This window comes from Heterocephalus glaber, unplaced genomic scaffold (assembly GCF_053883595.1).
Source record: "Heterocephalus glaber isolate CG9 unplaced genomic scaffold, H.glaber_assembly_v1.0 deba00001764, whole genome shotgun sequence".
In the NCBI taxonomy this organism is placed as follows: domain Eukaryota; kingdom Metazoa; phylum Chordata; class Mammalia; order Rodentia; family Bathyergidae; genus Heterocephalus; species Heterocephalus glaber.
In genome coordinates this window covers 7,044,137-7,068,841 of record NW_028258461.1, presented here as the reverse complement: position 1 = coordinate 7,068,841, position 24,705 = coordinate 7,044,137, and the positions used below count along the sequence as shown (strand labels likewise).

At 36.3% G+C, this 24,705-nt stretch overlaps 1 protein-coding gene across 24 annotated transcripts in view; it reads right to left on the bottom strand.

Annotated features, from left to right (window-relative positions):
* The window catches only part of Mcf2 (MCF.2 cell line derived transforming sequence), a 106,787-nt gene that overhangs the window by 4,657 nt on the left and 77,425 nt on the right, over window positions 1-24,705 (bottom strand). For 9 of the 24 annotated variants that reach the window (XR_002388656.2, XM_021242527.2, XM_021242524.2 and 6 more), the window contains 15 exons: window positions 24,235-24,406; window positions 22,517-22,564; window positions 19,604-19,641; window positions 19,267-19,299; window positions 17,484-17,572; window positions 15,897-15,963; window positions 15,092-15,207; window positions 14,918-14,987; window positions 13,255-13,347; window positions 8,930-9,022; window positions 7,689-7,814; window positions 6,815-7,036; window positions 3,066-3,158; window positions 1,894-1,972; window positions 1,198-1,264 (listed from right to left, as the gene is read on the bottom strand). Coding sequence is in view for 23 of the 24 variants with exons in the window: in XM_021242527.2 (XP_021098186.2) it covers window positions 1,198-1,264; window positions 1,894-1,972; window positions 3,066-3,158; window positions 6,815-7,036; window positions 7,689-7,814; window positions 8,930-9,022; window positions 13,255-13,347; window positions 14,918-14,987; window positions 15,092-15,207; window positions 15,897-15,963; window positions 17,484-17,572; window positions 19,267-19,299; window positions 19,604-19,641; window positions 22,517-22,564; window positions 24,235-24,406 (1,406 nt within the window). In the remaining variant the exon portion in view is untranslated. The remainder of the gene's footprint in view (window positions 1-1,197; window positions 1,265-1,893; window positions 1,973-3,065; window positions 3,159-6,814; window positions 7,037-7,688; window positions 7,815-8,929; window positions 9,023-13,254; window positions 13,348-14,917; window positions 14,988-15,091; window positions 15,208-15,896; window positions 15,964-17,483; window positions 17,573-19,266; window positions 19,300-19,603; window positions 19,642-22,516; window positions 22,565-24,234; window positions 24,407-24,705) is intronic. The other 15 variants (XM_021242530.2, XM_021242533.2, XM_087202141.1 and 12 more) reach the window with 5 other exon arrangements.

Here is a 24,705-nt window from a genome sequence, read left to right as displayed (position 1 = left end):
TAAGTGAGCTTCTATACACTCTAAGAATAGTACGAAGTTAAAAAGTGTGTGTCTTCCACCGATATCATGTGTTAAGAACAAGCTCTGAGAGTCCATTCACACAGCTGCATGACAATAGTTCATAATATAGAGAAGCTTGAATCCTAGGACTCAAGTCAGCAGGTTCTCTTTTATGCAAAGAAAAAATCAGGCCCTTCTAGATTCAAGGCAAGTATGTTGTGTATAATTTCCATGGCTCTGTGGACTTTTATCTTTAATGAATTAGAGAAGATGTATATAAATTAAGATTAAGCCTGAAACTGTGGATTAAGCCTCATACTGTTGAGTTTGTACCAGCTACTATTAAGCTAACTCCTGCATGCAAATTAAAGTCTTTGCTTCTATAATGTAGGATAAAAGACTGAGCAGTGACTTGGGTTCTCCTTACGCCCCAGATGAGCCTGAGTGGCACTGCCTCTCACATTAGTTACTTCTGAAAGATGATGAGCAAAAAAGGAAAAACAAATATTTCTTGTAAATCATTCAACAATCCCTACATCACATAGATACTGCACGGTTAATCTCTTTGCCAGGACTTTGGAATCAGTGTGGAAACTCTTTCTGCATATATGCAAGTGATCTGCAGACTTTCTACTTTCAAGGATTCCTAAAGGCAAAATATAAAGGCCACATCTCTACACCAGCAGCAGTGTGGGACCTTGTGGTTGTGTCTAGGCTCGGCTCCTTCCCAGGATTTAAACCACCTCTCTAACCAGGTAGAAAGAAAGGCTAAATCACCAGCAAGTGCTCTCCATCAAGGGACTGAAAGCTGGAAGCCAGTCCTTTATCTGATCCCTTTCCACATTCCTACAACTCTTTCTTCAATCAGATTGAAGGTAACCAAAAATACCTGGACAAGAAAGCCATGAGTGCGGCCATTTTTACTGCCTGCCTATTTGCAAATCTTCCTGTGATAAAACTGGAGAGCAAAGCATTTTAATTATGTTTAAATAACAGTCTGAGGAATAACTGTTAAGGACCATCAGGCACCAACAAACACATGGCTAGAACTGGGATAATGATGTTTGTGAAACCGGATGAGTTATTGCTAAAATGGCAGGTCTGCTTTTGTCTGAGATACTGTAGTACATTGTTTCCCATTACACACAGAAAAGATACGATTGTAGGAGTGATATTTCTTAAACAATTATCACTTACTCATCATTCTGCTGAGGAGAAAGTTGATCCTGTTCTGTTAACTGATCCTGTTGCATCTGTTTTTTAACTATGAAATACAACAGAGTTTATATAAGTATCATTCCGAAGCCACACTTCCTACTTCCATGAAGGCTAATGACATATTCTCATTCATTCTCATTCTCCCTCCCCCCCCCCACTCTCTCTCTCTCTCTCTCTCTCTCTCTCTCTCTCTCTCTCTCTCTCTCTCTCTCTCTCTCTCTCTCTCTCACACACACACACACACACACACACTTCCAGGGACTTGAAATAACCAGAGGGAAGGCCAGTGTAAAGTTGGAATTGGAAAAGGTCCAAACATTGTCATATTTTATTCAAGGAGTTCCAGCCTAGAACTGGGAACAGCTGTCTATCCCAACCTTATCCGGTACCAATTACTTGAGTTCCTAAGCAATTTGCCTCCTTTGAGGGACTGGGAATTAACACAGTCAGATCACTGTGTTGCTTCTCAACTGCTTCTCAAGCAGTAAGGTTTATTTTGTAGTATAAAATAATTTAAATTACTTTCTGAATCTCAATTTCCCACTTATTTCATTAAAACCTATTCATTATAAATAGAATAAATATCAGTCCCATTCTCTGCAAAAATTTCACAAAATCTGAGTCCATGAGCTGTTACTATACTTCCTGTCCTGAAGAATGCATATTTGAATTTACCTGTCATAAGCTCCTGTTGCTTCAACAAAATATTTCTTATTTCTTTTAACCATGACATCTTCACGTCTACATTAGGAGCCTAAAGATGTAAAAAGGGTGGAAGGCACATTTTCTTTAAAAACACTGTGTCTATAATAGAACAAATGTAATTAAATATATCAAACGTGATCTGCTCCCAAAACACCATATACAAATTCTAGCATTTTGGTTCTTAAAACTTCTAAGAAGCTAGCCATCAGTTATCAGATTGGATGAAATAATACAGTCAAAATCATTCCTAATTTGTCCTTAAATAGTGGAATAACAACAACTGGGTGAAATGCAAAATATAATTTCATTGATTTTTCTCTTTTCAGTAAGGTTATTTTGAAAATATAAATATTCTTGTCTTATATTGGTAAAATAGAGCAAACTCTAATATTTCTGAAAATAAAATTATGGCAGAATAATCTTGTAACTGATGAAACATGAAAGCTTCCTTAAATATCATCCCATTACTTACAAGATAGGTTTGTCAAATCTTACCAAGTATTATGTCTTAAAACCAGAACAAAGTATTTTTAGGGATTGTGCAGAATTAAAGAAAAAGCACTGCACATTTGCAGCAGATGACAGCCTCTAGAGGAGTCACAAGTCATGATTCAAAGAATTATTGAATACTGATGGCAACATCTTCTTGAAATACTCTGATTCCTCTCACTTTCCCTGAAAGAGGGTGGACTCTACAGCTCTTCTGGACAGAGCTTTAACCCTGTTCTTCAGAAGCAAGGAGGAAATCTGAGCTGTCATATCCCCCATGTCTTGAAATCAGGTGCCCTCTGAATGCTGAGAACAAGAAGAACTCAGAATCATGGCGATTTCATAGATCTAGAAACTTGATGAGGTCAGAGACGCACCTGCTGAACTGTCAGCTACAGTTGATAAGTCTCCTAGTGTAATTAGGGAAAAAAAGCACTATAGAACACCTCAACTGAAGTAGTACCTTAACTAAAAGAAAACGTACTATAGGAAAAAATGTTAAGTACAGCACTAAAAATACTCAAATAATATGCAAGTGATCTATATGAAAAGAGTGAGATATTTTGAAATATGAGCAAAGTTATTTTTACCAACTCAGACTTTTATATCTTAATGTAGATTAAGGTTTCTAGAATAATTTTATAATGACCAACCTGTACAATATAAACTTCTTCCTTCCCACCATACCAGATTTCAAACTTGCGGTTGTCACCTTTTACATATTCTGTGATTCCAACTTCATCCATCTACAACAAATATGTCAAAATTTTGACGAGCATTTTATTTTGAATATAAAATTACATTAAATCTACATCACCATACTCTAAGTGGAACAGAATTTATCACGGGCAAAATACACATTTTATATTCAATGAATATGAAATGATAAATAGAATGATAGGCACAGTATTTAAGTGTTTGCATGGAACTAGGCACTTTATAGTTTGGATGATGAGCTCCATCCCAGTGTTTGACACAAATGTAATAAAATCTAAGTATCCAAGTAGCCCATCTACCATTGAATCCTATTATAAATTAACTACACACTATTATAACAAACTATTGTCAAACTAAACATCAGTGAAAAAACATCAGAAATTTAAATATTTGGTTCAAGTAATTATTTGCAGATTATTAATCTTACAAATTTAATACTTATCTCTGTAGAATTCCTCTAAGTTATATACATCCATTTTATGGGACAGAGAAGAACCAACCACTACAGAAACTAAAATATCTGTCGTGAGTCAGTAATGTCTTCTTATAGCCACTAAAACTTCTGTACACAATATTTCTTATCACAGCTTTTCTTCTTCTCCATATGTTTGTGGTTTGTACAATCTTCTCTACCATTTGCTAATAATACCTTGGTTAATTCCATTTGGGGCAATTTTATTTCCTTCTATATTCTCTTTTGCCTTTCTCCTTTTCTTTCAATTCCTACCTAATTACCCGAAGGTTTGTCTCACTCTGCTCCACTTATTAGCCTCCTAAATGGCCCTAATTAGAACATAAGTATTAAAGGTAGTGTTAGTCGATTCCCTCTTAAGGAAAAGGAAAGCAATTATGCCTGGAAATGAAAGAGCCTCTGATATGCATCCTGAGTATAGTCAGAAGTTACTTTGAAAATGTCCCCAAATAGTTTTGGGTTCTTACTACACCATTCTAACCTACTTCTGCTCAAATATTCAGATATAAGATGAATAATAATGTCACATTCAATCTTTTTAAAAAAATTGATTGTGTTTCATCACATGGCTTTTATCTTAAGTAGCTTGGTAAGCTAAAAGCACGTAGGCTTTGGAGTCAGAAAGGGCTATGTGTCTTGCTGTGAGTTGCTGAACTTTTCTGAAATTCCATTTCCTTACCTATGAAATAAAAAGAACCTCTGTTTCATACAGCTTAATATGCATTAAGTGCTCAGATCACATAATGAGCTTTTCAGAGTATGAATTTGCTTCCTATTCTTTCCCTTATATGAACTGCAATATTTTTATTAGTTTTCACTGCTAACATATAGCACATGATTATTAAGTGAACTTTGGAGTTGCTCTGAAAATGTAGCCATAGGCGCATGTTTCTTCAATTAAAATAAGAGGTAATGATAATAAAACATGAACTGAAGAATCTGAAGGACTCAGTATATCTATCTGATTAACTGTGACCTTAGAGAGGGTTTTCACTTGCAGATAAGTGGCTGACTTAAAATACAACATGGCCTGATTGTGTCCTCAAAATACAGAAGGACATGATCAGGGCATGGGAGTCCAGTGTGCTATGGTGAAGTCCAGACAAGATCTAGAAGACTCTCAGCAGTGAAGCATCTCTACTGGTCCTCTCCACCAAGGCAAGACTCTGACATAAGTAACCCCTATCTGATAAGTACCGTATTGACTAGTCATGCCAGAGATTGCTTAATGCTGGAGTCTCATGACACATAACCAAGAGGAAGCAAGTACAATAAAGCTTGAGAAACACCCTGCTTTCCATTTTTCACCAACTGCAGCATCACCATTTTCCTAGAAATCCTTGCCTAAAGCCTTTCAGGCATCATTGACTAACTTTTAAAATTAAGGATATTAGAAATTATCAGAGAATCAAAGAAAAAATTAAACAGATTTTTCTTCAAGAATCAAGTATTACTTTTTTCCTATATCTAGTAAGTCACCAAGCCCAGAATTCTATCTTCCATTGAAATATTTCTCACCTTTGTTTCTATGGTAACTACTACAGTTTCAATTCTCTTGATTTCATTACCTCACATTGGTCCCTCCTTGCTTTGTACTTGAGAAACATTCTGCTGGCATGACCATAATTATGTCATATTAAAGGTAAAATATCAATAAAAATCAGAAATTCTGTATTAGGTAGTAAGTAGGTCCCCCACAAGTAAAAGGTGAATCTGATGAATCTGGATTAAACCTGCCTATGGAGGGAAAGCCCCTTCCCAAAGAATAAGCACATGGATAACAGATCTAAACCCTGCCTGAAAGACATTACAACTTCTTGGTACTTAATCCATGTGTATCAGAAACATAAAAGACTTGTCAAAATTTGGGGGCTTAGAGGTGGACTGTTAGTATTAAATGAGCAGCTGGGCATTTGTGCTGAAGATAGCTGGAGTGTTAAAGAAGCTGTGTGGCTGCTGTGGATCCAGAAGTGAAGCGAGGAGGATAAAACAGTAGGAAGATCTGGGCCGGGTTGAGCATCTTATTAGGAGTAACTTGGGGCAGGTGACCCTACAGAAAGAATCAAAACCAAGGCCAGTTTCTCTAGTAGCCTCTGTACATTAATACCTCAACCTACTGCACGACAGCATCACCTGGCCCCTTCATAACTGCTGCCGAGAATCCCATCGACTCTCAAATATACCGGTAATGACAACTTAAAAGAACACGCTCATGAAAAATGGCTAAAATGCTAGGGGTTGGGGAACCAAGGGCAATAATTTTCAGTATTTTCTGACTGTTCTCTAAAAAATGTTATATCATCTTTAGAATTTAAAAAGTGAAAGGTAAACTTCATTAGGTGTTAAAAAAAATGATCAAATTCACGAGTTACAGCCCCATGTGAAAGAGAAGTTCCTCTTGTCTGATGGCAGATCCAGCTGGAAGTATTACTGGGTTACCAGTGACTTCCTCAAACAGTACTGCTCTCGTTTTAATACCAAACTAATATTAGGAGAGAATGGTAGTTTTGGTTGTAGGAGATAATAAAACCGTTTTGAAGGATAGGACAGGGCAGCTATGGAGAGGATTTAGCTGTGAGTGGCTTTGGATACTCAGGAAGCATGGCCCTGGGAGTGCAGAAGGGGCAGAAAGAAAGGTGGGACTACGCTAAACACATAATTTCTCCCATTTTAAACTGCACTGAAGGAAAGGATGAAACCCTTTCCTCTTTGCCTCTCCTGTAACATTAAAAGGCCCCTGATGGAAGAGCAAGAATTCAGTCTGTGCCACTGGCAAGAGAATGTTCATGCAGGAGGCTGGGACGCTTCTTGTTGTTTCAAACTGTGCTCTGCAGGACACTAGAGAGCCCCTTGGAGAATGCCTGGGACTGCAGTAAAAGAGGAAGGAAGGAATCAAAGGTCTGCGCCCCCCCCCCCATTTCAAGCCTGACTTCTATATGACTTCTACTTAAGATTCCCTGTAAATAAAGTGATGTGTGACGAAAGTATAAAACCCACTCATTAAAGTGAAAAATAAAAGATAGATAAATAGGAGACAGAGAAATAGATCTTTCCCAAAAGGGAAAAGGACTGAGAGATTGGAGAGGGGGATTAAGATGTTTTATGTACATGTATCAACTCCATACAAGGAATGTAATCCTTACGTATTGCAAGCATGTGCTAATGAAAATTAAAAAGTTTCAATATTACATTACACAGTTCAAATTCTCTTACTTTCAAACAGTGCTTAAAACTGTATGACGGGTATCTATCAGAGCCTTCTCCAGTTTCAGTGCGTCTCTTACAAAAAACAATAGCTTTTTCATACAGGAAAAGGTGTCTCTGCATTGGTTTGAATCTAGCGAAATCCTTCATTTTTGTAGCACCTTTCCTGTGTCCTATCCAAACACTGAATCCACCTTGCATTATCATCTTGCCGAGCTCACTTAAATTTCCCTAGAATGGAAAAGCAAAGACCATTAGTACAAGGCAGAGTGACATTCAAATTCCTGACATCAGCATTTTAGTGTTTCGCTTGACCTACTAAAACTCTGAAGCATAATTTGTATGAATTTATTATAACCTTTTATGTGAAACACGCCATGCATCTCATATGTACAAAATTACTGTGGGGATGGAGGATAAAAGAAACTTCCAGTTCCCTGGCTTCATATCATCTCCAGGCAGAGATATTTCAGCTACACTATCTCTGTCCATCTCTCCAATTGGTTCGTGACATACACCACTCCAAGTTTCCCCACTGGGTGGAGCCAATCTATTAAAAGGCTGCAAACTGGAGATTTAATCTTTTTCTTTCATCTCTATGCCAGCCTAGAGCAAACAGCAATTCTGAAACAATAGCCTCCCGAGGGGTCTTAAATACTCCTTTAAGGAAGATCTCTCTAGGTCTAGACTTGGGAGTAGGCCATTGAGGACATGGAGAATGTCAGAAGCTAATTTTCCACTTAGCATTATTAGTAATAATGCTATTTTGATCTCCATTTTTCTGTCTCTTATATGTTATTTCTCAATTGATTCTAGGAGAGTAAGAAACTGATATTGATATGCTTTCTCTCTAAAATTCCAAAAATTATTAAGATTTACTTACAATATAGCCATTTATTGCAATCTGATGCATGGAGTCATTAACTGACTTCAGTAAAGCCAGCATTGTGTCGAGTGCCTCCTGTAACTGAGTAGAACCTTCAGAGTCTTTGCTGTATTTCAATAGCTCCTATAATTAGAAGTCAGGCATTAAAGTTAATATTAGGCACATATTAAAACAGTTGGAAAAATGAATGAACTTTTGGGTAACATGCTTTCAAGCACGAATCCAAAGATAATGTCACTTTTTAAAGTAATTTCTTTCATATGCTCTTTGTCACCTTAATACTATATTTAATAACAATGTCAAAATTGAGGAAGGAGTTAAATAGTGACTGAACAGTATAAAACAAAAAGCCTCGCTGGGGATTTTGCTCAGTGGCACTGTGCCTGCCTCGCAAGCACAAGGTCATAAGTTTGATTCCCGGTAACCCCCCAAAAATATTTTGGAACTCAGGAATAATAGCTATTAAGACACATTAGAGATTAGTTTTTAAAGCACATAAGTTTTATTACACATGTGCTTTTTAATCCTGTATATACAATCATGTTTAATCCATGATATATTCACGATGCATATAGCATAGAGATGAAAATACATTTTAAAACAAGCTATGTTGTATTTGTGCTTGACACCAAATTTACTGATCCTTTCACATTGCACTGGGGGAGTGCCGTTTGCATTTTTCAATGAGAAGGTCAACATGGAATAGAATCCCAAAACTATAAAAATATGTTACCTTAGATCTTGTTAATAATATCCAAAGTTCTTTAGTTCAACACTCTGCATGAATCATCGCACCTTGCATGGAAAATTAAATAGCTAATGCTCCAGCTATTTCTGGGTTGATACTTATTGCTGCCCTTTGGAGTCATAGAAAATACACAGTGTCCTGATTTTACTGCCAACTACAGCCTTCCTACTTATTGAGCCCACTAATTTCTAGTACTTCCAGCCAATGACTTCCTTTTTTAGTGTATATTTATGATACATAATAGTTACATTTGTTTTGGGGAATTGGTGTACACACACACACACACACACACACACGCATTATATCTTGATTGTTTTGAATCCATTTGCCTCTCTCTCTATATCCTCTTCCTCTTCTCCCCCTTTCCTTGATCCCTTTCCCTTTTCCAAAGTCAGCCTATTGGTTTCCCAAAGACTTCCATTTAAATGGCTTTGTCACATCTGACCCACACAAGTAAATAAAGAAACAAACAAATGCTTCATGTAATTACCTTTAACAGTAACTGATACTTAGTGATTCGCTGTACTGGCTTGAGTAAATAAGAATCCAGACCAAGCCTGTGATTTAATTTTCTTTGACGTTCCTGTCATTAGAAGATAATTATCAATAAATTTAAATTAAAACATGTACCTGTGAAAATGCCAAGTGTTCCTTGATTAGACCCAATGCACGAATATTTCTTACATTTATTTCAAGGAACATCTGGTCAGAAAAATCTGTTACATGTGGCACAGAAATTACAAGTCATGATAATAACCACAACAAACAATATTTCAAACATTCGGAAGGTAGAAAATTCAAGTATTTCAAAGACTAAAACGTTTTCATATATAAATTTGTATTGATGTGGAATACTTACAAAGTGACAACGCAAGGAATGACAGTATATTAGTGGGAAGAAAAAATTCTTCAATATATACAAGAAAATTAATAAAAGACTCAGCTCCACAGGCCAATGTCCAGAAAAGAAATAGGGTATGCTAAATATAGATCAGACTGGGTATGAGAAGAAACATTTTTAAGATTACAAGAAAAATACAGCCCTCGTCAACTGGTGCTATATTTCATCCACCAATTGACTCACTGTACCATAAATATAAGGGACATGACACTGGGTCTGGGAACACTGTAGGGCTCATAATTAAGGCAAGATGGGGCAGCTTAGGGAAAATGTTCATATAGAAAATGCAGAACACACAGAAAGTGGGAAAGGATATATCTGAATAAGATCCAGGACCTTCCACTGGATAGGGATAAAATCCAAGATACAATCCAATTCAAATAAAATTGATCAATTTATGGTTAAAGATGTTGAACAGATGCATACTTTTAGATCTCCTCATTCACAAAATCCAACTGAAATAATGGAAAACCTATTTTTCTCGAGGCAAAAGCCCAAAGAAGATGGGAAAAGAGAAAATACTGACAAAGTTTGGAAACTGAAATCCAAACTGAGAAGTGATAAACGTCTGAACATGCTGGAGAAAAGTGAATGTCAAGTTAGCACAGGGGAAAGGCAAGGAACAGCTTGGCTTATGTGCAGAACATCTCCCCACACTCAGTCCCGGCGCCCTTCACAGAGACTCAGGAAGTAGATACCAAGTGCCTTTGAAAGAAGATGATGAAGGTGGGGTTCCAAAAAGATCAGTATTCAAAGTCTGTTTAAGAAATAATTAGCTAATGACAAGTGTTGGTGAGGATGTGGACCAATCAATGCCCTCATATACTGTTGGTGGGAATGTGAAACAGAACAGTCCCTGCAGAAAACAGTCCAATAGTACCTCAAAATTTTAAACACAGAGTTACCATTGGACCTGACAATTTTACTCCAAGTATAGAGTTGAGAGAAATGAAAATAGGTATCTAAACAAAAACTTCACAAAAACTTTCATAAGCAGGATTATTCATAGCAGTCAAAAGGTGGAAATAACCCAAATGCCCATCAACTGATGCTTAGACACATAAAATGTAATATCCCCAGTCAACACAACCTGATTCAGCCATAAAAAGAATGAAGAGCTGATACACGCTACAACATGGATGAAGCTTGAAAACATCATGCTAAATGAAAGAAGCAAACACAAAGATCTATACATAGTGTACGATCCCATCGATATGAAAAGTTCAGAGTGGGTACATCCATAGAGACAGAAAGCTGACTGCTGATTGCCTAGGACTACAGGGATGAGGGGATATGACTGTTAAAGGTACAGGGTGTCTTATTAGTGATAAAACTGTTCTTAAATTGATTGTGATGGTGGTTATACACCCTTATGAATATTCTAAAACCACTGCAATATATACTTTAAAAGAGTGAACTTTACAGCATTTTAATTATATCTCAAATAAACTGCTATCAAAAGAAATGAGTATGAAAATCTAAAATAAAAATCCCTCCAATAACTGCACTACAGTATACAACTAGGTGGCTATCCTTTCCTCCCCTGGAAGAATAGATGTTTATCTAGAAAGAGTAAAACAGAGTGTCTCTGGACTAAGGGATACATGGTCCAAACCATGACAGAATACCACATTGAAAGCAAGTAGAGTACTTCATCTCTAACTACAAAATGAGCAACTGGTGGGATTTTTCCTCAATGTGGTGACCACAACACTGGATGCCAGATGCTTATACACCAGATAGCAATCTGGGGAATGTAACCAGACAAAGAGAAAGGACCTAAAGATACAGGTATTGAGGAATATCCCAAAGAAACAGCTTGAGACAAACCACATAAGAATGAGAATCATTGTCAATAAACACACAAATGTACAGGAAACTTTCATTGAGCCTTTTTGTGCTTACTCCCAATGGAAGTGAACAGCAATTATCATCAGACATTTAAGGAAAGCACCTAAAATGAGTGGCAGATACCAAGTGAAGGAAAAGAAAAGCAATTTGAAGACAACAGGAACTATTCTGAAAGAAGAAAACTATTTTTAAAGGAAAAAAACTAATTTTAAAGGAAAACTATTTTTAAAGGAAAAAAATCTATTATCTTCATATAGAAGAATTAAACTATTGAATTTATGATATAAAAATAATATTCTATTAAAAGGAGCTAGGACAGAACAAAAATTGTTCTTTTCAAAACTGAAAACCTAATGACAAAAATAAAAGAATGAATGCCAGAAAGGTGAACAAAAAGACCAAGAACTAGAAAACAAAGAGAAAAGAAATAGAGGACCAGTCCAGGACATCCAGCGTCTGTACAACAGAAATTCCAGAAAGAGAGAATGGGGCAAACTGGGTAGAGGAAATTAAAGAAAAAAATCAGAGTAAATGAGGCCTGGATGTTCCAAATTCAAAGTGACCACCACAACACTAGCATAACAATGCAAACAACACCAACATCCAAATCCTAAGGATAAATTAAGTTCCCATAACCTTTCAGAGGACAAAATTAGGTCTCCCGCAATGAGCCAAAAATTAAAGCAGCACCAGATTTCTGAAAAGCAACACTGGAAGTCAGAAAACATTGGAACAAAACCTTTCCATTTCTAAAGATAATTATTTCTTTCCTAGAATTCTGTACCCAGCCCTGTAGAATAAAGACATTTGAAGACATACACTGTCAAAAACTTACCTACTATACATAATTTCTTAATAAACAACTGGAGGATTTGTCTGACCAAACAAGAGAGCATCCATTTACCTAAAAATACTTTTAAGTAAAATAAATCAGACAAATATGTTTAAATATCGCATTGTTTCTCTTGTGAAAGTCAAAGTATAAATACGGATCAAAATGGATGATAGATACTGGGAAGTGGAAACAAAATGTTCAAATGAGAAGGGGAACAAGGGAGGGAAGAAAGAGAAAAGGAAAAAAAGAAAATGGAAGGAAAAATGGAAACAAAGCTTTTGTAAATGAGGGAAAGAAGGGCTGAAGGGAGGGGAGAGGAATGGGGAAAAAGAAGAATCAAGATATATTATGTACAGATACAAATTCTCTATGATGAATGATACCATTATGTTTAGCAAAGTGTACCAATAAAGTTAATTTTTTAAAAACAAGAGAGTGAAGCAAAAATGATCAAACACTTGACCCCTAGGAAGCTGAAGAGCCTGTTCGAGAGGTAAGTGAGCTGTGTCTGCAAAACGATATTGACCAAGATGCTGAGATGAAAGTGCAGCAGGCCTAGTGAGTCTAGACGAGCAGGTCAGAAAGCTCTACAGGAACATTCTCAAATAATATGAAATTTAGAGAAAATCACAGTGCGTGAGTACACTGAGAATATCTTATTATAACTCTTGAAACTGAGAGAAGTTGGGGAAGGAGTTAGGATAAGTAACAAGAAAATTAAGTGAGTAAACAGATAATTGCAAGAAGAACAAAAGGGAAGAAAAATATATATCACATGATTCATTGAAGCAAAAAAATTATATAGCATTAATAATTAAAAACAATTTCAATCTACCCAAATTTCTAACATAGCTATATTGGCATCTGGAGGAAAAAAATTACATGTGTGTATGGTCAAGGGACATTGGGCAGGAAAGAAGGGCTAAATCTTCATCTTTCATGGGAGGAAGGAGAAAGACAGCATGTTATGTGGAGATACAGAGGTAAATACCGAAAGAAGTAGCTAAAAGCACTGAAAGTGATTGTTTCTGGGGAACAGAAAGTGTGTAAGTGTGTAAGTGTGTAAGTGTGTAAGTGTGTGAGTGTGTGAGTGTGTGTGTGAAGTAGAACTGTAACTTATATGCATATATAATTTACTCAAAGTAGAAAAATTAATTTACAGATACAGTAAGATATATCCCAATATCTTCCAGACATAATACATACAATACTTGAATAATTAAAATACCTTGAAAAAGGCACATTCTGAATACTTCTTCCAAATTGCCTCTGATCTGGGCTTATTCTGACAATATTTTGCATATATCTGAAAATCATCTTTCTGTAATAAAGAGCAAATTCAAATATATTACCAATTTGTGGGTACGAATTCTGTTAGCAAGAAAAGCTGAGCGACAGCAAGTATGGCCAAGCATTATAAGGAAAGTGACCTAAAGGGATCCTCTTTGCATTCCAGGAAGAGCAGGCCCCTTGGACCCAATGACAAGATGCATAATTACCCAAGGAATTTCAGGACCTGTAGTTCTGAACTATAAAATTTGCTTTTCTCATAACTATGAGCTGATAGGGCAGCAAGAAACTTGCTCTTTCTATGCTATTAGTCTCTGAGTTCCCCAGAGAATGAACTTGCAGCTAACTTCCAAGTTAAAGCCTGCAGTCCTTGGCTCATCACTAGGGCACTGCCCTTGCTGCATAACCTGCCTGTGTAATTTTTTTCTCCCTGGAATCATCTTTCCCTAACCCTCATCTACCGGGCTCTTATTCATCCTTTTAACATTCAACTTGAGTCATCTATTTATAAAGCCATTGTTTACACCTCTTGTCTACATGGGATGTCCCTCTTTTGGACTCCCATAGGATCCTTTGTATATCTCTAACACAATGCAACTCATCCCATACACAATGGTTGCCATTTTTCTATGTGAACAGTCTTTGGCTTGGTATTCACATTCCCTAGGACAGTGCTTACTACATAGTAGGTGCTCATTAGATGGCTATTAAATGAATTAACACAGCATCAATAAGCATTCATTAAACCACTACTTGTTGCCAAGAACTGTGCTACCCTTATGAGATACACAGCAGAATATAGGATGTGCAGTCTTTATGTAGTACAGTCAGAAGAGAAAATAGACCGCTATTGCTTGAGGAAGTTGGGCAAAAAATTTGTCCATAGTTCATATGTGTTTAAAGTTAGAACATGTTGAGAAACACGTCCTTTCTTAGCCTTCTCCTTTCCTAAACACCTTCTGAAATATTTATTTTGAACTTTTCCATAATTGCCTCTTTCACGTTGACTCTCAAATCAAGACCAAATTGATCTTTCAGGAAAAGAAGGAAGTAGATAAGAAGAGCAGGGTAAGCAAAAAATATTCTGAAAGTAAACTCTACCGGAGTGAGCACAGTCACTTGGATATCAACTGTACCAAGCACACTCTTGGGATGAGGAGTAATGAATCTCTCTGAATGATTTTGTTGAATAAAAGGAACAGAAAGGTCTGTGATAGATATGTTGGTGGCTGAAAGCCAAACGAGATTTGGTTCTAAGACTTTACACGTATTAGAGGGAAATATCAAGCCCAAGAGTAGTTTCACTAAGATGATTCCAATGGTTACATCTTCACAGCCAGAATGGTTCCTGGATTCCCACAATCACCATTCCTAGGTCCTTCAGAACTGAGGCACTGAAGTCAAGCGTTTGATACCACAGAATACAGAGCATGCTCCAGGACTCCACTGCAATGGGTTCTGCAACAAAACTTGTTTGCTATTATTTTCTCCCAAAAACATAGACATAAAAAAAAAACTATTGTCACCAAATCTGTTCTGAAAAATGAGTTACTACTTTGGTGGCCCATCTTTATACAATTTTAAAAAATAATTAGACTCACTCTTTCCAGGAAACAAGGTCCCACTCTTTCTGGGGCATCAGAGCAATTTTCTAGGCTGCTCATGAAAATGCTGCGAAATTTTCAGAGAAAAAAAATATTGATGTGCAATATAATAAACTAGTTATAGCTCCTTTAAATTTTTCTTGAAAAATATTCAATTGGACAATTACATACTTGTTATGGAATTCATATATTTCTGCCATGTTTCCAAAGAGAACATCCTTTTTATTTCTCAGAAGAGGTGGCATAAGATCAAACATCTCCGGATTATCCATTTCTGCTCTATAGCCCTATTCAAAATAAATACAGTTATACATTTGAAAAATATTTGCATTAACATTTTATTGGGCTACCAAAGATATTGGTACAGCAGAATATATAAAGAAGTTGTGAGTAAAGATGTTTGAATTTTAACATTCAACTCTCCTAGTCCCTAAATTTAACCATGACTTTTTTTTTAGAAGGCAGAAGAGCAAAGTCAAGGTTTTCCACTCAATGAGTAAACGAAAATGACAGCTCCTTGACCTTCAAGGTAGCTTGTGGTGTTGGAAACAAAATAGAAACCAAATATGAACAATTACAGTACAGGTCACCAACTCTTTAAATTGACAATGTGTTTTGGTTTTCTCAGACCAAATCAATATCATAACATCTGTGTTAAATGAGTCTTATCTGATTCTCAGCTCTCTACATTGCAATCTCTAAGTAGCACCCTGGGAATAATTATAACAATCTGTTGTATCCTTAAGAGAACAGCTTCTCTCTTCTGAAATAAATTCTGAAACAATCATTCCCACTACTGAGACAGAAAACAAATGTGCATGTTTAAATAGCATGCAACCTCAAGCAATAGGAGAAATGCCCACTGTTGGCATGTGACAAGGAAGGGAACCAAGATAAAACTGCCTCAAACACTTTCTAATGAATGTAGCAAGGGACCATTCAGGAAAAGGGTAAAGGCACAATCTGAGTCACTTACCAACAAAACAGTAAACAGCTCTTGAACGTATACTCTTTCAGTCTGTATCAGCTCATTGAGGACATGCCTAAGATGAAAAGAACATATTTACTGGTTATTCTGTCACTTGAAAACCGTATTGCAATGTTTTGTTATCATTTTAAATTGTTTAAAGTAAAAATAGTTAATGCACATTAACACATGGAAACTATTAATAGTTTTTGTTTTACCATCAAAATATGAAGCTAATATTATGGCTGTTAGAATAAGTACTACCCACAAGACTCTTTAGATACATTTGAAAGAAAGGGGAAAAAAATAAAAATAAAAAAATAAAGGGGGATGCTGAAGGGTCATTATTAAGTTAAAAATATTTCTAGCTCACTAAGATTAAGAATCAATTTGCTAAAAACTAACAAAACCTATTCCTGAATGACTGAGGTTTCAGTAATTTTCTGAGTATTTCTAAAACATGAATTAGATTTATTATCCTGGTCTTCCCAAATGTAGATCATACTTAACTTTCTATAAAAACTTTGTCTACTGTCTCTATAAAATAAAATACATTTTCCTTTCAATGTGGTTTCCAACTGTCATTATGTTTTAAATTCATTTTCTTTTCCCTAAATTAAAGTAATCCATTCAAGTAAATTTTTACTTTGGACCCTGTTTTTCTTTTTTTTTTACATTTTAAAGTATTTAACATTTAACATTTAAAAATCTTTGAAAAAATGTGTGTATGTCTATACAACTTGCTGTAAAACGCTGGCTATTTATAACCCTGTGGTATGAAATTTTAAAAAGGAATATTCTTAGGGCCGAGGATTTAGCTCAGTGGTTCCGCCATCTGCCCTGCAAGTGCAAGGACCTGAGTTTGATCCCCGGTACCAAAAAAAAAAAAAAGGGGGGACTATTCTTAAAACTAGACTACTAATGGAATACTGTAAAAGCAAAGCAATGATCATTGTTAACATCTACAAAATAGCATCTACATAATCCTTTGTAGATTTGACAATTTCATTCATTTTCCCTTCTTATTTTTAAAAAAAGTGATGATGTGGCCAAAGGGTATAAACTTTCACTTATAGGTTGAATCATTTCTGGGCATCTAACATATAGTATGGTGACTATAGTTAATAACACTGTGTTACATACTGGAAATTTGCTTAGAAAGTAGATATTAGACACTTAGCTTTCTCACCACAAAAAAGGTAACTATGGTTAGGTGATAAAAATGCTAACTAACTTGACTATGTATCGTAATGACTTCACAACATACACATTACATTGTATACCCTAAATATTTATAATTTTGACAGTTGTACCTCAATAACACTGAAAAAACAACCTTTCATTTTCCTTTCCAATCTGGAGAAAAAAGAAGAGATAAAAATTCTGAAAGGGGTTAATTTTCCTCAAATTTATCTATGATAAATAGATCATAGCTTGGCCAGGACTAAGTCCAAGAATTCTGACACATCACCTAGTGTCCTTTTAATCACAGCCAGGAGGACCCCATTGTGAAAAATGAAAGTTCTAAGCACATTGGCCGTGAGCACTGAACCAAGGGGATGAGTACGTGAGTTTATGTTAATAAATAAAGGATACTTCTTTATAATAGCCACGCTACTGTCATTGTCCAGACTGGAGGATGGGCGAGGGCTCCTCTTCTCCCGACAATCATGTACCACTTCTATCTGTAATAATGAAAATAAGAGTCAAATTAGTGTTTATGTGGGTAAAGCTCTTCCTCAAGGACATCTAGATCAAATTAAGTTTACTCTGGCTCCTAACTCTGCAGATAAATTGAAAAATAATGCAGTGTTTTTCCAAAAATAATTTTGATACATATAGTACTAGTAAAATAAATAATTTGAGTTACCTAGCAAGACAGATTTCAGATATAAATTGCAATTTATTTTATACATTTTCATTTACTTCACAGTTTTGGGAAATGAAGTTAATTCATAAAAAGTTGATTTTTCTCAATAACTAAAGTTTATTCACTGGAGAACAAAAACAGCTTTTTGGCCTTGATGAGTTCTGTGGAAACCCTTGCAGAAAATATTACATTCATCCTTGAATTCTTCAATCAAGGACATACAACATAATTGGTCTTTTTCCTAATGACTCAGTGGTATTATCATAAATTTGAATGCAATAAAATCTAATGATAAACTCCAGGGCTAGTAAGACATGTGGAATCCTCTATTCCTTCTCAAAATGTCTGTAATTTGTATGTCTCTCCTGTGTGTCACATGTTAACTGTTGCTACAAATGGCTCCCCTGATCCTAAACTGCTGTCCTATTTTGCAGACTTCAGAGGACTTGGACTGGTCTATTGAGTCAGCTGCATGAGACTTATTATGGTTAAATCCTCTGCAGAAGCATTTGAAATATATTCCTGGGATCTCAGCCATATGAATAGTTAAGCTTTCCAAAAGCCTGACATCCAAAAAAATGTAACATTACTTTATGACAACCAGAACCCAAAGTGAAATTCAGGGTTTATCAGCTAAATAATATATCCATAAAATGCGACCTACATATTACAAATACATGTAGAAAGGAAGACTACTACTACTACTTTCTATACTACTTTCTATATATTATGCAGGCACAATCCTAAGTGCTTAATACACACCTTTATAACCAATCCTCACAGCAATTTAAAAAGCTATCGTGGTTTTTCCTCCATTTTAAGAATGGGAAACTGAGGTTCAGAGATGCTTAGTATTCTGGTCAAATTCACATGCTTAATAAGTAATGAGGCAAGTGTCAGAGTCCATGGCTTGGCACTTATGTTATACTCCTTCTTGCAGGGTGTGCTTTGATTTGTTATGTCTGGTGAATGAACACTAATTACTATCATCTTCATATTATAGTTACTAAAAATACTGCATACTCCACTTATCAGGTAGGCGTGTACCATTTACTCCTAACAGGTTTCTGAAATACAGGTGTGGAAAGATGTAGACAGTACTGAACCCTACATGTACATATTTTTTCCTGTGCAAATGCACTTATGAAAAGTTTAACTTTTAAATCTGGCCCAGTAAGACATTAGCAGTAACTCACAATAAAATGGAACAATAATAACTATATACTGTACTAAAAATTATGTGAATGTACTCCGTCTCTCTGTGTCTGTCTCTCTGTCTCTGTCTGTTTGTCTCTGTCTGTCGCTCTCTCTCTCTCTCTCATTGTAATTTTCCATTTTATATTTTTGGATCCCCGCTGACTACAGGTAACTGAAACTATGAGAGGCAGCAAGGATAAGGAGGGACCACTGTATATATCAAGAAATGAATGGATGTCATTTCTGAGTCCATGGTTAGCCTCTGTGTGGTCCATTATTAGAACCCGGCCTCTGACCCTGTTTTATACTTACAGGACTGGATTCATTCATGGAGGAAAGGTCCTTCTGTAGAAAGAGGTGACATTACTTAGGTTTACAAAGGAGGGGGATGGTAAAGAGAAACTGGAACTTATATGTGATGTTCTACAGCAATGATTCTGATCTTGCATCAGGACTTAAAAACTTCTCATACATCTGGCTTTCTGCCAGTACTGCAATTAGACACAATGCAGCAGCAGCTTTTTCTTCTAGATGAAATAACCTTTTAAATTTACAATATTAGTGTAGTGAATGAAAAACTATGATTTAAGCACCTATATCAATTGTGTAACTGCAGCAATACAATTTTGAATTAATTAATGATATTTACTTTTAAGTTGCTCTGATTTTGTCTCCATGTCTTCTTCCCTAGTAGAGAAATGTCAAAGAATTATAAGCCAGAATTAAAGTTAGCACTTGAATACCTGCATATGTATTAAATAGTTAATATTTCAACATGTTTAGTATTTTTAATGCATGCTATAGAAGACAGTGATTGGTTAGACTTAACTGTACAATTTCAACTTCTTATTGAGCATGATTCTGTTCTCTCATCATTCTTTCACTTACTTGCCAAGCACAGAGCTAGGTGTTAATGTTCATTATTATTTGCAGAATTAAGTGTTCATTCTGACAGAGAAACATTTAATTAGATTGTAGCTCACTGACTAACCAAATCAAAAGACTTTCAAAAAACCCAAATATTCAACCTACTGATTAGAGCATCTAACATTTATTTGGCACTTACTACACATGAGGCACTGGTTTAAGCCCTGTGGATGCATTTTCTTTTTCAAACCCACCCCATGAGGTAGGTAATTTCTATTCCCATCCTATAGATAAGGAACTGATGTTAGTTTCTTCTTCAAGAAGCAGCGATGGTATTTAAACCCATATAGTCTACTGTCGGAATACATGTTCCTAACCAGTAAACAAAATATTTTCAAAGCATGCTAAAATGCTCAAAAAAAACCCCACTTCATCAAAATTCAAAACTCTACTATTTATTTTTTCAATGCCAAACTTACCAAGGTGAGCCCCTGTATTATTAAGCAAAGAGTCAGATATTTCTAAAAACCTAAGGATGTGGCCCAGTCAAAGATTCAGCTAAATTCCTAATTCTCGGGACCACTAAAAGGCAGTCACCCATACGGGTACAGGGGTCCCCTCTCTGTGTGAAGAAATATACTTTTTGTCAGGCACATTCACGAAAAGGATGTGTTTTTATAGTGACTGTATACTGCATTCGCCTATACTATAGATGAACCTTATGCTTATATAATCATATATAAGTATGTATTAGACTTAGCAGGAATTACCATATAAAATTAGTTTCCTCATAGTGATGTGCCCTATTTTAAAGGAACAGATATACATAGATCTGAACCCATTACAAAAGGTAATTCTGAGAACAATAGTTAGTTTTACTAATTAATTCTTCCCAAATACACTGAGATGCCAAAAGAATATACACACGACTTATGAGGAATACACCTTTTTCTGAAGAGTAAGGCAGATGCATTCATTCTTTCAACAATGTAAAGATAATCAAAACGACTGCGGGTCTATACGATACACTAAGCTCTGTGTCTGGAGATACATGAAGATGAACTTTCAGTCCAGCGAGTAAGACAGAGAGCAGGCAATTACACTAAAGCTGAGGAGACATGGGAGACTTGTTACCATGCTGGATGAATGGCTACCTGCACTGGAGTGCAGGGGAGGAGAGGCGGGACGGCCAAGCTTACCTGAAGGAAGTGGCCTAGAGACAGGAAATCTGATGGATAAGGAGGACGTGGCATGGGGACAGGGAGAGGGGGAGAGTGCTCCGGAGATAGATAGTTTATCTAAATCCAAAACATGAGTAAGGTATGGAAGGAATGGAAGGAAAGGTGGGCAGGGAGCATGGGGAGACAGAGAGTCTACTGCAGCTGTCAAGGGCACAGATGACTTCAACTTAGACCCCCAGAGTGGTGGTCAGGAAAGCAGTGGGGATGGAAAGAAGAGAAGAGTTAGACAGACACTGAGAAGGCAAAGATCCACAGGACACACAAGTTTTTGACCAATTTGAGGTGGGCAGGAGCGAGGAGGAGAGCAAGCGGGGGGATCGTAGCATCATTGACTGAGATGGGGAAGAGAGTGTTTGCAGTAGAGGCTGGTCATTCGGGCTATGCTGAGTCTGTGTTTCCTGGGGGAAATTCAAGGAGGTGCATCGTAAACACAAATTTATAAGCTAAACTTAGCAGAAAGATCTAATCCAGAGATACATATGGCTTCTCGGCCTTTTGGCTAAGATCAAGTGGAAGCTAGAGATACAGTTTTCGGAGCTCAAGTTCCATTTTATATTTTATCCTTCCCCAGCAATGTCCTTCCATAACTTCCCTCTGCACTCTGTTAATTCAACAAATATTTATTACACCTTCTTAGTTGCCAGGCTCTGTGCTAGGTGCAAGATTCTATTCAATGCAAAGAAAAAAATAAACAGAAACAAAGAACAACAAAAAAACAGTTTGACTCGTTTCTCATGAAACATTAGCGCATGTTTGGATTTGATCAGATCTTATATATTTGCTTTGGCAATTAAAAGTCTTAAAGAGTGGTCTGGAATAGATCGTTTTAATTCCCATTACACACAGAGCAATAGGGTAAAATGAACAAGGTTTGTAGCATAAGTAACACTTTGATTTCATTTACAAACCATGATGGGTAATGGAGTCAATCATTTGTGCATCCATGCCATTTATTTATGAGGCCTTCTGCTTCATACATACATTAGGCACTCTTTGTTTTTTGTTGTTTTTTTTTTTTGGTACCGGGGATTGAACTCAGGACCTTGCCCTTGCGAGACAGGCGGCGGCACCACTGAGCTAAATCCCCAGCCCTATTAAGCACTCTTAAACTGAAGCAAGTCCACAACAAATAGTTGGATTACGGATGGCATGGGAGATTCTAAAATGAAAGAAATCCTGATTCATTTTAACATCACTGTTTTTCTTTTTTCTTTTTAAGTAGTTCTTTTATGAGAGATATTAAGTTCAGAAGTACAGTCTACTTTTCATATAGCCATTTTCCAAGGTAGGTTCAATCCTGAGAGAGAGTAATGGATGGTTGCTATAAAAAAATAAAAAGGGAAAAAATCACTTGCAGGCAGAACTTCTGCTGTTTTTAGATGCCAAACTGGTTTTTCACGTGTACACAAACTCAAGAATGTACTGATGATAAGAAATATAATAAAAATGGGTACCTTTTGAAAAAAGTTTACATGCTTGAAAGAAAGAGTATCCAACTCCCACTGCAGAAAGAAAGTGTAATGCCATTAAATAAGAATAGCAGAGAAAAAGGAGAAGAAAAAGAAATGATACCAAACAAAATTTTCTTTGGGTGACTCATGACCTGAGTGAGTCTTGGACAGTCAGTCTGCTCACAACCCTGCTCCTCATCCTGGGATGCATCACTTCCAGAGGAGCTAACCTTTCAGAACACTAAGCAAGAAGCCTTATCCAGGAGGAAGGGAAAGTCCAGTTCACTGGGTACTTCTTCCTGTACTCTGCACATTCTTTTCCGTTTGTCTTCACAACAGCCCTTTGAGGTCAGTGGACATTATTGTCTCTATTTTACAGACAAGACAATTGAAGCTAAGCGAAGTTAAGTGAACTGCCTAAGGTCACACAGCCGATGGAGGAACAAATCTAAATGAAGTCTATCTTATGCTTAGAAATAAACTTTTTTTTTTTTTTTTTTGGTACTGGGGATCAAACTCAGGACCTCTCGCTTGCCAGGCAGGTGTTGTGCCACTGAGCTACTCAGAAATATCGATCTGTTCTATTTTTCCTTTCATAGCTATTGGATTTCATTCCCTTATTTTTGTTGCTGTTGCTCATTTTTTCAGTATCTTTGACATTTCTCCTACCTTCAATTTAGTCAACATCATTAATTTATCATTGTTGGTAGTTTTGAGTATACATATATATTTCATAACTATTACTTAAAAATTTCATCATCTTAGTCTGATTACCTGCTCTCATTATTTCCTTTAAATCTGATTCATGCATCCAATGAGAAGGATTTTGTGGCTTATTATCCCAGGTTCAAGAATTCTCCGAATTTCAAAGCAGTTCCCCTACACTAGTGACATCCCTGATTTTAGATTAGAATCTAAATTTAGTCCTGTGTTTACCAATTCCACTAACTTATGACCTCAAAATCCAAATTACTCTGTACTAAGAAGCTTGAAAGACAGATGAAAGAAACCTTTGCGGCAAAAGGTATATCTTATTTTCAGAGTAGTTCAACACCAGTACAAGGATCATTTTTTCCCCATAGAACTCAGAGTGTGGCTATTACATCATTAAAATAGACTATAAAGATTGAAATTAGGAAATGGACTCTGTAATAAGAAATTATCAACAACTCGATCCCCGGTACCAAAACAAAAAAAGAAAAGAAAAGAAAAAAAAATTACCAACAACATTATTCTGTTTACCAGCACCTATTTAGAATCCTATTATTTAAATCCTATTTAAATCCTATTATTTAAGTCATCCACACATCAGAAGCACAAGAACCAAATAAGAGTTTAGAGTTCTAGTTATTCTAATAATTATGTGTGTGCATCCACACATATGTATACATCAGTTTCACATACTTTCCTCCATCTGCTGAAAAAGAGTGTGAGTTCAACACTGCTAAAATTTGCATACTCATTTCTAAAGCTAGAATACTCAGTCCTGAAATGTTCACCATCGTGCACTATTCTGTGTTACTACCACATTTTAGAACTATACAAAAACCTCAATCTGATTGCTGCCTTGGGCAATGTGATTTAAACATGACCAAAGATGTTAAAAGAAGCTTTCAGTTCATCAGGACTGCAGAACGAATTCAGCACTTACATCAAAGAGTAACAAAGTAAACAAGAGCAAAATGAGAAGAGACAGAGAAGGTGAATATAAGATATTTTACCAGGTTTAGGTGAAAAAAATGGCACTCTGGATGTGATCACATTTTCAGGCATAGGTACCACAAACTGGATTGGCCTCACATGCTTATCTGTCACGTTGCTGAAACCAGCCTGCCGGGTCTCAAATATACTTCGAATATTTTCAAGCTTGAGCTGTACAGTCTGGATTTGAATCTGTAGGTTTTATAATAATTCTATGAAATATTTTCTGAAGTCAGGTCAGAACAAACTGTTACAGTTCTCAGACTCAGACAAAAACAAATCAATTTAGAGTTGAAATACAATTAGATGAAATTTAGTAAAGTAACAAAAAGCAGATTAATATGTATAGGAAACCAAGATCTCAACCAAAGCAACACGGGGAAGAAATTTATCAAGCAGTCACAAAATTGGTCATTGCACAGAGTGATTTGCCCTCACTGGCCAGAAAACAGGGCATAGTACTCTTTTCTATTTAGCAGGAGAAAACCACT